Source organism: Pristis pectinata, chromosome 5 (assembly GCF_009764475.1).
Source record: "Pristis pectinata isolate sPriPec2 chromosome 5, sPriPec2.1.pri, whole genome shotgun sequence".
In the NCBI taxonomy this organism is placed as follows: domain Eukaryota; kingdom Metazoa; phylum Chordata; class Chondrichthyes; order Rhinopristiformes; family Pristidae; genus Pristis; species Pristis pectinata.
The window spans coordinates 28,278,444-28,293,078 of NC_067409.1; the positions used below are offsets into that span (position 1 = coordinate 28,278,444).

A 14,635-nucleotide genomic window follows, 5' to 3' on the forward strand; every position below is an offset into this window, starting at 1 on the left:
AAAAGCAATTTCTTCATTTACCTTGTCATTTTTCTGACTTAAGAATTTTAACTCTAGTGCCTTTATACTTTCAATGATTAATTTACCAGGATTAGACATTCCCTTCATTGTTTTGACCATTTCAATTATATTAACTCATTTTCTTTTCTAAAAAAACTCAAAATACTGTTGAAAATTTTCTATCATCTGTATATGTCAACAAAATCCCAGATAGTTTCTAGGGAGTCCCTGATTTATTTTGATGTGGATCAACAGTTGTATGGAACAGTGCAGTCCAGTAGCTGAAAAGAAGAGACCTCAAGTGAAACACAGCTGCAAATGGAACGCCTCTTGGGGTAAAGCATGAGCCAATGTTCAGAAATGTTGTTTTGGGGGCAGGAGGGGGCAGACGGGGACACAGTAGAGATTCTGGAGATGTGGTCTTGCTAGGATCAGCTGCTGTTAATTAATTCCCAGACACGATTTAACTTCTACAAATAATACACACAGAAAAAAGATTTAAATCAAAATGTACAAAATAGCCTTGCATTTTATTTGCAATGATCTGCAAAATTGTATATGAAGGAGTGCAATGTGCAATTTTGCCTGCATGGCCATTATTTACTGTATTGTTAGTGTACTGTCCTTTTATTAAAGTCAGCAGTAGCAAGGCAAAAATTCTTGGGTTCCATTAAGCAATAAATTCCAAAGCAATGAACCAGATGTATTCAAAATATTACTACAGATGTCATTTACTATAATGGAGTGCCAGCTTGTTGCTAAAAAAATGGAATACAAGTTTAAATTCTGTTAATTCCGTACATTTTTGTTAAGCTAATAGTTCAGTTGTGACTTTCAAACTTTATTTTCAGCAGTAATGTACATAATCAAATTCGACAAAAAAAGTTACAGGCTAAACTGACAACTTTCAAATGAGTCCAGGACATGACAAATACAAGATGGGATTTTCCTATTATTCAGCGGTGCAAAATATGTCCTCAATATTTGAAGCTATTTCAAATAGCTCTCAAATAATTTTGGATGGATGTATTGTAACTTGTAAAATTCATTTGTGATTACACTGCATTCTCCACATTTTTTCCAGGTGATTTGTATATGTACGCTAAACTTTTATTTCCACTGGAGAAATTTATGATGAATTGCCATTATGTGTCCAACTTCTAGGTTTCCATGAATATTTTTGCTTTTGTTCCAGAAACTGCTATTGTGTTTGTTCAGTAAGATCATATTGCTCTGTTTCCTTTGTGCTTGATAAATTATATTAAACCTTCTGTGATTACTTTCCAGATCCATGAAAAACTTCAGCATTATGAGAGGCAGAGCCCAACACCCGTTCTTCAGAATGCGGCCACTTTGGCAGATGATGTAAGTGTTCTTCATCTTCATGGTGAGATCATTGGGTATAAACACATCCAAAGTGTCTGTATGGAATTAATACTTAGATCAGTCACTTTCTTTTATAATGGAGCTGTACATTTTTATTCTCTTGTTTTATTATATGTCAGTTGAAAGAGTGGAGAAGTTGAAAGCTTTACCGATGTTAAATACAAGTGTTGCTTAATTTGAAAAGCACATTTAAATCCTTAAGGGAGGAGCACAGAGAACTATGAAAATACTGGGCAGTACATGAAAAACAGACAAAAATAAAGACCTATTAAAATGTACTAACTCGAGTGAAATACAAACAGACATAGTGATAGAAGTGGGGCATGAGGAATGCCTGCAGTAAAACTTGTATAAGCTCTACTTCGAGTATTTGGATGATTTATTATGGTTTTTCCTTCGTAAATTGACCATGCTGCTGCGAATGATTAATATTGTAAGTGTTAACTGAGTTGTTCTCAGTTACTTCAGTTTAACTGCTTAAATGCCTTAGATATTGCTTATTACCTAGATCTTGAAGGCAGATTCAAGATGCTTTCGCAGCATGAGCATATCTTTGTAACCAAAAAGAAGCAGATTAAGTTGAAGTAAGAGAATGCCATACAGCTACCTTGGCCTGCTCTGTCACACCTTGGATCTTTTTTATAAGTCAGAAAGAGACTATTTGCCCCATTGGCTTCATACTGGTTTCCAGGGAGCAATCCCATTATTATATCTGTGTATTTGTGCAATGTATTCTCTCTCACGTGTCCATCAACTACCCTTGGATTCCTATGCTACTTAATTACACTAATGGCTAATTTACAATGGCTAGTTTACAGCAGCCAGTTACCCTACCAGCATGTCTTTGGGATGTTGGAGGAAACCAGAGCACCTGAGGGAAGCCCATGCAATCACAGGGAGAATGTGCAAACTCCATACAGGCAGCACCAGAGATTAGGATCAAATCCAGTTCCTTGGAGTTGTGAGTAGGCAGCACTAACTGCTGAACTACTGTGCCACCCCTGTGCTGGTTGATTTCAGCTTGGTCTCAATTTTCTTGCTCCATCTCCAAAATCCTCAACTTCCCTGCAGTCTAATAGCTTTGGATATACTATAATGACTCAATATTCTGAAGCATCATAAAGTTATACCGCACGGAAATAGGCCCTTCAGCCTAACTCGTCCATGCCGATCCAGGTATCTGCCTGAGCTGTGCTGGGATGTGCTAGCCACAAGCATCCATTACTAGACTCCCATGGCTATTTGACTATATTTCCTCTCACCCTGATCCCTGCAAGCACTCCATTCCATTCTATCAGTAACTCTGTCTCCCTGGAATTTGGTCCAACGATGAGACATTCTGCACAAGTGCCTCTGAAATGTCTTCCTTCTTCCTGAACCATGGATTCCCCTCTACCATACAGAACAGAGCCCTTGATGGCATCTCATCTATTTCCTGCATCTTTGCTCTTCCCTCCAGTCCTCCTGGATAGAGCATGGATAGAGTTCCTGCGGGCCTCACCTTCCACCTGACCAGCCTCCTCATTGAACAGCTCATCCTTCAGAATTTTTGCCACCTTCAATGAAATCCCCCTGCTGGATGCACTTTCTTTTCCCCTTGCTTTCACCATTCCCAAAGGACCATTCTCTTCACAATTCCCTGGTCTGCTCATCCATCCCTACCAACCAGTCCATTCTGATGGCACTTTCCCATGGAACTGCAGGAGATGCAATGCTTGTCCTTTTACCACGCCTTCCCAGTATCCAGGGACCCAAACAATCCTTCCAGGTGAAGCAGCAACTCAACTGCACTTCTTCGAATCTGGTGTGGTGCTTTCAGTGTTCACAATGTGGTCTCTTCGCCATTGCAGAAACCAATTGCAGTTTGGGTAACCGTTTTACAGAGCACCTGCATTCAGTCCTCAAGATAACTCCAAGCTCCTTGTTGTCTGCCACTTGAATTCTCCGCCCCACTTCCACTCTGACTCATCTGTCTGTGGCCTCCTGCCCTATTCAAACAATGCCCAATATCTGCTTGAGGAACAACACCTCATTATCCAACTGGGCACGTTACAACCTCCTGCGCTCGGTATTAGATTCTCCAGCTTCAGGTAACTCATTTTCACTGAATCAGAATTGGCCATTTCTGCTGTGGGTTATCTCTCTGTGATATGAACCTCTCTCCATTGGCACAGCCTGATCTGCAAGGCATGTCCCACAGCCCTGCATTTCACAACTTTTATGTTCCCCTCTTTGAGTTCTCACATTCTAACTGTCCTCATATCATACCTTTTGTTCATTTTCCCTCTCTCTAATTCTCCCATCAATAGCATGACATTCAACATATCCCCGTAGCCTCCTGGGCTCTATTGGAGATATTTCCTTTGTCTTATCCTTCCCTCCCCCACCCTCTCTGCAACATAAAATTAACATGTTTTCCTTCTTCCCCAGTTCACTGTCAGGTCTTTAACTGGAATCATTAACTCTGTTTCCTTTTCCACAAATGCTGCCTGACCTGCTGAATCTTTCCAGCATGTTCTGCAGCATGTACCTTATGAGGACCTCTTCAAATACTATATGTTCCAGCACAAGTACCTCTTTAGTCTCTGGAATTCAGAAGATTCAGACCTTTTCTGCTCAATTTTTCTTCAAATGACAGCCTCATCCAGAAATCAATCTCATGAACATCAACACAATCCTTCCCTGGCAAGTATATTCTTCCTTAAATGAAAAGACCCAAACTGTACACAGTACTGCTGGTATGATCTCTTTGAAGCACTGTACAGTTGTCTTCATACCTTACATTTGCCTTTGTAATTCCTTGATCTACTTGCACACCAATTTTATATTTTTTGTACAAGGGCACGGGTCTATCTGAACACATTGATTGTCTTGTACAATTTAAGTAATACTCTGCTTTTCTATTCTTAGTACCAAAGTGGACAACATCACATTTTCCCTCTATATACCCTGTCTGAGATCTTTATGCCCACTGACTTCACCAATGTATGAAATGTATGTGTCCTATTTGCAACATAATTTCAACTATTCACAATTGATATTCATAAGCTGGATGAGGGAATCAAATGCAATATATCCACACGTTAATAAAACAAGCATGGATACATTGCATTTGATTCCCTCATCCAGCTTATGAATGTCAATTGTGAATAGTTGAAGTTCCAGCAGTGATCCCTATGACACCCCATTATATAAAGCCTGTGAGGTTGAAGATTACCACTTATCCCTACCCTTTGTTTTTTTTCTGTTAACCAATCGTCTATCCATTGTATATTATTCCGATCCCTATGAACCCTCACAGTGTGCAGTAATCTTTTATGTGGTCCCTTATGAAATATATTTTGGATATCCATTATACTTATGTTGTATCCATTGGCTTCCCTTCATCTCTCTTGCGAGTTTTCTCTTCAAAGAAATCTACAGTACGTATGTTAAATTGGTAAATTGGTTTGTTATTGTCACATGTACCGAGGTACAGTGAAAAATTTGTCTTGCATACCGTTCATACAGATCAATATATTACACAGTGCATTGAGGTAGCACAGGGTAAAACAATAACAGAATGCAGAATAAAGTGTTGCAGTTACAGAGAAAGTGCAGTGCAGGTAGACAATAAGGTGCAAGGTCAAACGAGGTAGATTCTGAGGTCAACACACACAAAATGCTGGAGGAACTCAGCAGGTGCAGCATCACTGGCTCCGGCCACCCCCAGGCCCAGGCCCAGGCCCCGGCCGCCTCCAGCTCCAGCTCCAACCTCCAACCTCGGCTCCAGTCACCTCCAGGCCCTGGCCCTGGCCGCCTCTGGCTCCAACCTCGGCCCCTGCCACATCCAGGCCGAGATTTCTCACACCACCGCTGGATCCTCCTGCTCCTCTGCTTCCACCACTACTCCTCACCTACTGCTGGTGTCTCAAGACTTCCCCTACCCCTTGACCCCCCCCTCACTTCTCCAAACTCCCATCTTCCTCCTACCCCACTTTCCCTGACCCCTCTAACTCTCCTCCTTCTTCTGACCCCAGCTCCAACCCCTGCCATGTCTGCACTATCCCCTCTGACCTTCCCCTCTGAGGCTGAACATTCTGTCCTCAGCAGGGGCCTTACCTTCGTTCCCCCCGTGCTAACAAGTTCCGTGCCCACCATGATGCTGAGCTCTCCTTCCGTCGCCTCCATCTCAGGGCCTACTTCTTCGGCAAGGATTCCCCACCCCCCACCGATGACCCCTTCTCCGTCCTTAAGCCCGCTTCCCTCCTCTTGGACACCTCGTCCTGGCCTTCTTCCTGTTCTGGATCTTTTCATCTCCAACTGCTGATGGGATATTAACCGTCTCAACTTCACCACTCCCGTTAACTATTCCAGCCTCTTCCCTCTGAACGCACTGTCCTCCACTCTCTCTGCACTAATCCTAATCTTACTATCAAACCCACAGACAAGGGTGGTGCTGTTATAGCCTGGCAGACTGACCTATACCTTGCTGAGGTCTGATGCCAACTCTTGGACACCTCCTCTTACTTATCCCTCAACCTTGACCCCACCAAGGAGCATCAGGCCATTGTTTCCCGCACTATCACTGACCTCATCCCTCTGGAAATCTCCCCTCTAATGTCTCCAACCTCATAGTTCCCCTACCCTGCACTGCCCTTTTCTACCTCCTACCAAAGATCCACAAACACAACTGCCCCAGTAGGTCCATTGTTTCTGCTTGCTTCTGCCCTACTGAACTCACGTATCTGGACTTTAACTTGGAACAATCCATATTCCAAGTCTACACTGGTAACACTCCCCAGCTCTTTCTCCATTACATTGATGACTGCATTGGTGCTGCTTCCTGCACCCATGCTGAGCTCGTCAATTTCATCAACTTTGGCTCCAACTTCCGCCCTGCCCTCAAATTTACTTGGTCCATCTCTGACACCTCTCTCCCTTTTCTGGATCTCTCTGCCTCCATCTCTGGAGACAGATTAACTATTGACACCTTTTACAAATCCCTGACTCCTACAGTTACCTTGACTATACCTCTTCCCACCCAGTCACTTGCAAGGACATCTGAGATGTCCTCTATCTTCGGTAGACAGGGTTTCTATCCACCACCATCAATGCTGCCCTCACCCGCATCTCCTCCATTTCCCGCACGTCTGCCCTCATCCCATTCCACCCCACCGACATAACGGGGACAAGGTTCCCCTTGTCCTCACCTACCATCCCATGAGCCTCCGCATCCAACACATCATTCTCTTCAACTTCCGCTACCTCCAACGGGATCCCATGACAGGCACATCTTCCCCTTCCCCCCCTCCCTGCTTTCGATAGGGATCGCTGTCTCCGCGACTCCCTTGTCCACTCGTCCCTCCCCGCAGATGACCCTCCTGGCATTTACCCATGCAACAGCACTGAGTGCTACACCTGCCCCTACACCTCCTCCCTCACCACCATTCAGGGCCCGAGACAGTCCTTCCAGGTTAGGCAGCACTTCACCTGTGAACCTGAGGGTGTCATTTATTGCATCCAGTTCTCCCGGTGCGGCCTCCTGTACATCGGTAAGACCCGACGCAGATCGGGAGACCGCTTTGTTGAGCACCTTCGCTCTGTCCGCCACAAAAGCAAGGATCTCCCGGTGGCCACCAATTCCACATCCCACCCCCCATACCGACATGTCTAACCATGGCCTCCTCCACTGCCACGATGAGGTCAGATGTAGGTTGGAGGAACAACACCTCATATTTCGCCTCGGTGGTCTCCAACCTGACGGCCTCAACATCGATTTCTCTAACTTCTGATAACTCCTCTGCTCTTCTCTGGGCCCTTCTTTTTCTCCTTTGTCTTCCCTCATTCCTGTGGCCCCCTTCCCCCGCCCTCATGACCTGCCTATATATTCCCCACCTCCTTCCCTTTATTCCATGGTCCACTGCCCTCTCCTACCGGATTCTTTCTTCTTCAGCCCTTTGCCTCTTCTACCTATCACCTCTCAGCTTCTTACTTCTCCTCCCTCCCCCTCCCCCACCCTCACCCTCCTACCTTCCCCCTCTCACCTGGACTCACCTATCACCTGAACTCACCTATCACCTGCCTGCATGTGCTCCTCCCCCCACCTTCTTATTCTGGCTTCTGCCATCTTCCTTTCTAGTCCTGATGAAGGGTCTCGGCCCGAAATGTCGACTGTTTATTTCCCTCCATAGATGCTGCCTGACCTGCTGAGTTCCTCCAGTGTTTTATGTGTGTTGCTGCAGATTTCCAGCATCTGTAGAATCTCTTGTGTCTCCAGATTGTGAGGTCAAGAGTCCGTCTTATCGTACTAGGGAACTGTTCAGTAGTCTTATAAGTGGGATAGAAGCTGTCCTTGAGCCTGGTAGTATGTGCTTTCAGGCTTTTGTATCTTCTGCCCAATGGGAGAGGGGAGAAGAGAGATCATCCGGGGTGGGTTGGGTGTTTGATTATGCTGGCTGCTTTACCAAGGCAGCAAGAAGTGTAGACGGAGTCCATGAGGGAAGGCTGGTTTCTGTGATGTGCTGAGCTGTGTCCACAACTCTCTACAGTTTCTTGCAGTCATGGGCAGAGCAATTGCCATACCAAGCCGTGATGCATCCAGATAGGATGCTTTCTATGGTGCATCGATAAAAATTGATGAGGGTCAAAGGGGACATGCCAAATTTCTTTAGCCTCCTGAGGAAGTAGAGGCGCTGGCGAGCTTTCTTGGTCATGACGTCTGCATGGTTAGACCAGGACAGGCTGTTTAGTGATGTTCACTCCTAGGAACTTGAAGCTCTCAACCCTCTCAACCTCAGCACCATTGATGTAAATAGGAGCATGTGCACCATCCTCTTCCTGAAGTCAGTGACCAGCTCCTTTGTTTTGCTGACGTTGAGGGAAAGGTTGTTGTCATGACACCATGTCACTAGGCTCTCTATCTCCTTCCTGTACTCCGACTCATTGTTATTCGAGTTACGGCCCACTACCGTGGTATCATCTGCAAACTTGTAGATGGAGTTAGAGCAGAATCTGGCCACGCAGTCATGAGTGTATAGGGAGTAGAGTAGAGGACTGAGGATGCAGCCTTGTGGGGCACCAGTGTTGAGAATAATTGTGCTGGATTGCTGTCTGTTGATTAGGAAATCAAGGAACCAGTTGCAAAGGGAGGTATTGAGTCCCAGGTCTAGGAGTTTGGCAATGAGTTTGCTTGGAATTATAGTGTTGGAAATGTGATTTTCCTTTCATAAGACTATTTAATCATGTGCATCAATCAGTGATGATCTTAAAATATTCTCCTGCATTCTTGTGTGTACCATACAAAAATATGTAATATGCAAATAATCTAATGCTGAAGCATGCTGGTGCACAATTTTAATTACTGATGGGCAGAAAAAAAAAACTGGCATTGTTTTTATGTGCACCTTAGCAAACTGAATTTTGATCAAAGTCTGGGAACAGGTTAATTCCTCCCCACCTGGCTCAATATGTCAGTCTCACCCTCTCAAATAAAAGATATGAGCAAAAGATAGACACCTCATACTTTTATTCCAAAAGTACTGCTCTGGATGCAAGAAAGATTGTCTTCCCCACTTCCACCACCAAGTATTATGCATCCTCTCCAACTCGGTCTGTGGGAATGGAAATATTGCTGCTCGAAATTGGAGAAAAGTACCAAAGTTACTATTGAATGTTATACCAGATTCTGTAATCAACTGGCTGAACTTTCTTGATCATATTCTGATGTTGTTCACTTCCGTTTTGTTTTTCACATCAATTCCTTTGTTGCTGGCTTTGAAATTTGTAGACTACTTTATTTTCGTAATAACTTGCTGATCAGCACTGTACGAGTGGCACTAAAACTCATTATCCTGTTTCCTGTAGTGTCTGGTTTATGTTGTATGACTAAGTGTTCTAAGAGTCCTTGGGGCAAAATATTAGTATTCTGTAGACAGTGGGCAGTAGCGTAATTATATTGTTGATTGTTGCTCTTAGGGGAGGAAAATACCATATGAGATGTGAACAGTATCGGCAAACTAGGTATTTCCAGCTATGGAGTTACCTTGTGGCAACTTGACAAAACGATGTTTTTCTTTTAATTTCTTCCCTTCCATTCTTTGTTCCATGAGAATTGGGCAAGGTCATGAATTCCGTTCAGGATTGTGAAAGATTACACTTGCATGGCCTGGAAGGACGGTTTTTAAATCAATCACTCAATAATGTTACTTGTTGGAATACCATATGAAAGCACAAAGAAAACACACTTTGGCTTTTCGCTTCTTAATCATATGCTCTATTGCTGAATTAATGGTTCTGCTGGAAATCATTGAGCAAGTCCCAAATGAGCAAATCCCCTTGATGATGGACAATGTTTTGTGACCAACACAGGGAATGAAATGAGAATCCGTTAATTTATGATGTTGTATATTGAACTATTTACACTAAATTATAAAAATTAGTTTTCCTTGAAACATCTACAACAGGGCTTTCTGAAAATGGATAATTAAGGAAAATAAGCCTTGCCTGTAGTGCAATAGAAGAAACTAGAACTTCATTTTGGAGATTTTAATCACAAAATTAAATCCACAATTGCTTATTACTGGTCGAAATGTCAAGAGGTTTGCATTGTTTTTAATTTTAAAAAATTTCCTTTTTTTGACTGTTGAATGCTGCTGTTACAGTGATTGCAAGATATCTCACTATCTTTCAAGGCAATCATTGCACCCAATGAATGCCATTAGGGAGGATAGAATCCATTCTCAGACTTTAGGGGATAGTACTTGTTTCAAAATTTCACTGGGATACACACACAAGCAATCCCCATTGTCCTTGTCCTCCTCCATAACTTTTATGGTCCTATTTCCACCCACTTTCTTTCCTCTTAGAATCCTGGAAGTTATGACATAGAATAAGAGGCCAGTTTATCTAGTATGTCTGTGCTTCCAGGGGGAAAAGAAAGCTATCAGACTCATCCCACCTTCTAAGTACACATCTTAAGTACTGTTTAAACAAAATAGTGTTTCTGCCTTGACCACCCTTTTCAGGTAATGAGCTACCTACTGCCCCGTGGGTGAGAAGTATTTTTTCCTCATGTCCCCTTTAATCCTTCAACCAATCAACTTAAATGCATTCACTCTAATTTGGACAACTCTAGTGGAAGGAAATGGGTCTTTCTTATTTACTCAGTCAGGTTGCATGAAATTATGAGGGGCCTTGAAGCTTCCCCTCTGTTCCAACGAAAAACTTTCCAGTTTACCCAATCTTGCTATAATTTTCCAGTCAAGGCAACATCTTCATATATTCCCTCGGCACCTTTTCCAATCCAATCACATCTTTCCCATAATGTAATGACCAGAACTGTAATTGGTATTCAAGCTGTGGCCTAACTCAAGTTATAAAAACAAAATTAGTAAAAGCCCAGTTTTGAGCATTTCACTGACCATCCTGTTTCAGTTGTAGACAGAAATGGGGTTGATGCTGAGGGAATCCCCCTCCACCAAATGCATCCTCCATGAATGATCCTTGTTACCCCCTTCAAAGAATTCAGTCAAGTTGGTGAATATAACATCTAGTCCATGCTGACTGTCCCTAATTAATCTGTGTCCTCTCCCTCCTTCCTCTCACTTCTCTCTACTTCCTCTCATTTACCCTTCCAACCCTTTTGCTGTCCTCACTCTGTTCCTTTACTGCAACCTCCCCCTTCTCTTTCTTGCACTCCTCCCCACCAGTCTGGAGTAGTAGGATATCATTTATAACCGGTGAAGATACTGATGTGTATCAGAGATAGCAAAGCCACTCGTTGCATAATTCACAACACATGGATTTTCAATGTATTTTGCTTCTGTATTATAAGGAATTCAAATAACTTGCAAACAACATTTTGTAATTTACCTTGCTCTGTTTTGTAGCTACTTGTGTCTGGTTACTTTCACTTGCACCCCCAGCCCCTGCAGTAAAGGACAACCACGATGGCACATCTTTTCTCCACTGTAGTGTTACCTTAATGAAGTGTGAATGTATTTGACTTATGGCATGGCACATGTTCAGTGATGTACATTGTAATAATGTTTTCAGAAAATAGATCTTTATTCAATTTTGGGTGTTGACAGTTCATAGAAACTTGCTAGATATTTTAATGTGGTGCAGCTGTGAACCTTGTATTATGATATTGTATTTTTCCTTTAGATTCACTTTCAATTGTTTGCCTGTGTTTCATTTTAGCTTTTCAAGAGTCTTCTACTTGCAGAAGTGTAAATGTGTTGAGATGGGAAGTTAAATTATTATTCCACTTCAGTGTTTTAATTGTACAATTATTCTACATTGTTGAAGCATTTGTAGCTTGCAACTTGCCCTAGAGGTGTTTCCTTTTTCCCCAGCATTGATGCTTTGTTTCTGACTGTTCTTCACTGAAACCGTTCCTGGTTCTTCTCTCATACTTTACTTCCTTATTTCTCTTTTTAACCCTATCCTTTTAAGTCTGTTTATGGATTTCTTACCCTTAAAATGAGTCTGTTTATGGGTTTCTTGCCCTTTATGGTTCCCTTTGACCTCTTACATTTGCATTGCACTTTCATCTGAGTGCTTTCTGCCTATTTCATGGATGAGCGACCCCCATATACAGAGGACTCATAAAATGATACAGTACATTGAGGCTTTCAACCCATTCTGCAGGTCCCAACTCATTCAAAGAGCTACTCCTGTACTCTCTGACTTTTCTTGACAGCAATTTTTCCTTTGCGAGTATTCAGCCAATTCACTTTCAAAAGTTGTTATTGTATCTTCCACCACTGCCACACCTCAAGCAGAGCATTTCCAGTCAAACAGCTGACTGTGTACTCTGTGCTCCCTCTGGCTCTTCAGAAAATCCTCACAACTGTGTCCTGTGGCTCACTGACACTGGTTTTACTGGAAACCAATGTGTTTGAATGTGCCCATCAAATTTCCCTTAAGATTCTCTGCTTGAAAGTGAACAACACTGCTTTTTCTCAGCTCTCCACATAGCTGAAGTCCTTTATAAATTGTACCATTTGTGCACCCTTACACAAATAGAAAGCCTCCTTAGAACTAATCACAATATTTTATGAAGGGTTTAAGTAACTGCTTTACTTTTGCATTCTGTTGCCCTTACTTATGAAGTATAGGATCTTGATATCCAAAATCAAAATACTCAGTTGTAAAATTTCACCAAGTCAAGCACCATCAGATTGATTCACACAGTGAATTGCTATGAAAGTTTAAGCAAGCCTTCTCTACTTGTCCTGCTTCTTTGTGTATGTTCACCCCTTGAAAATTGCTCTGTTCCATTAATTCATGTCACCTCTGAACATTGTTCCCACTGGAAATAATCACTTGACAATTCTCTGTACCGTTTTCATTTTCTGGATTGCATTTTGTACTGATTGTCTGACACATAGTTCTGTTATCTTACACTAATGTGCTAAGGCCACAACTTTCCTTTTAGAGTCTTTCTGAACTTCAGGCAAAGAGTGTTTCAATTTTTGAAACAACTATTTCACTCTTATCAGGCGATTTTGCTTATACTGTAACTCAGCAGCTTAGTCATTTGCATGAACTGAAATTTTGAACTGAAACAGCTTTCTGGACAATTTAAAAGACTGCCTGCTTTAAAAGTATGTTCTCCCCATGTCTGCGTGTTTCCTCCAGGTGCTCCGGTTTCCTCCCACATACCAAAGACATACGGGTTAGGAAGTTGTAGGCATGCTATGTTGGTGCCGGAAGCGTGGCGACACTTGCAGGCTGCCCCCAGAACACTCTACGCAAAAGATGCATTTCACTGTGTGTTTCGATGTATATGTGACTAATAAAGATGTCTCATCTCATCTCATCTCTCTCAAGTGTGGTGAGGAATCTAATTAATTTTTCTATCTCGCCTTTATTGATAAACTCGTATCCTGCAATACAACAAGTTAAAGTTGCTCTGTTCTGACTTGGAGTAACTACTTGTATGCACAACTGAACAGATCGCATGCAGGCTTTTATTTCATTGATTTCACTCTTTTAAATCAGGTCATCAGGATTAGACTGACGGCATGATTCTGAATGAAGCTGGTTTTAAATGCATTATCGTATATTAAAAGAACAATGTTTCCATGCTCAATTTTTAAAAAATCAATTTTTACTGCAATCCCAACTCCCCATACACCTTTGAATTCTGTCAAAGCAGCTTGAGATAGACATTAATTTTAAAACTATTTGGGATATAAGGATTGTGTCATTATGCCCCACAGTTTCTTTTCTTAAGTAACTTTAACTTTGCTTTGACCAAGTATTTACAATTTTTTAAATATATTCAGACACTTTCTGAAATAAAAAAAACAACTGGCATTACACACTTCAATATGGCACATTAAAGGTCTTTCAGTCCATTGGGACATTTTAAATACATTCTACTGCAGAAGGCAAATTCAGAAAATTTTAATAAATCTTGGAAAAAGACCAATTATAAACCTGGGTTTTATCAAACATTTTTATTAAAACAAGTTATAAAGGAACACTGGAGTCTGTTTCGAGCCTGCCTTTTATTTTGGATAGATTTGACATTTCCGTTATCAAGTTTATTCCTTCATTTTCTTGAATTTCATCTTATATTGTCTCAACCTGAGGCAGCAATTCATGAAACCCACTTTCACAAAGGATAGCAATCTCCATACAAGATGCTTTTGCTCATGTACAAATCCTTAGAATGTTGAGCAATTTTATTAAATTCAGCAGTTCAATTTGAGCTTTGCCTTGAAAAGCAAAAGTTGATGAACTTAGCCCAACTTTGAACAACTTCTCACTTTCTTCAGATCAAAGTTTTGTAGCTAAGGGCACTTGCATTGACCCAAACTATGTTGTCTTTCTGGGGGATGCATGGAACAGTTTCAGTCCTACTCAGGCCCACTTCTCAGTACTTTTTCCAGTATATCGATGACTGCATTGGTGCTGCTTCCTGCACTGAAAATTTCATCACTCTTGCTGCCAATTTCCATCCTGCCCTCAACTTCACATGGTTCATCTGTCTCTTCCATTTCTATATCTCTCCATCTGTGGGGATGGTGAGTTATCAATATCCACTTCAAGCCCACGGACTCCCAGTTATCCTGACTATACTGCTTCCCAGCCTGCATTCTGTAAGGACTCCATTCCATTCTTTTAGTTCTTCTTATCACTGTCACATTTGCTATGGTGATGAGACATTGCTCACAGGTGCCTCTGAAATGTCTTCCTTCTTCCTGAACTGTGGATTCCCCTCTACCATAGTGGACGGAGCCCTTGAACACATCTC

The 14,635-nt window shown here is 42.1% G+C and overlaps 1 protein-coding gene across 10 annotated transcripts in view; it reads left to right on the plus strand.

Moving 5' to 3' along the window:
* Window positions 1–14,635, plus strand: part of mpp7a (MAGUK p55 scaffold protein 7a) — a 359,286-nt gene that overhangs the window by 203,971 nt on the left and 140,680 nt on the right. For all 10 annotated transcript variants that reach the window (XM_052015631.1, XM_052015634.1, XM_052015627.1 and 7 more), the window contains one exon: window positions 1,288–1,365. In XM_052015631.1, the coding sequence (XP_051871591.1) occupies window positions 1,288–1,365 (78 nt within the window). The remainder of the gene's footprint in view (window positions 1–1,287; window positions 1,366–14,635) is intronic.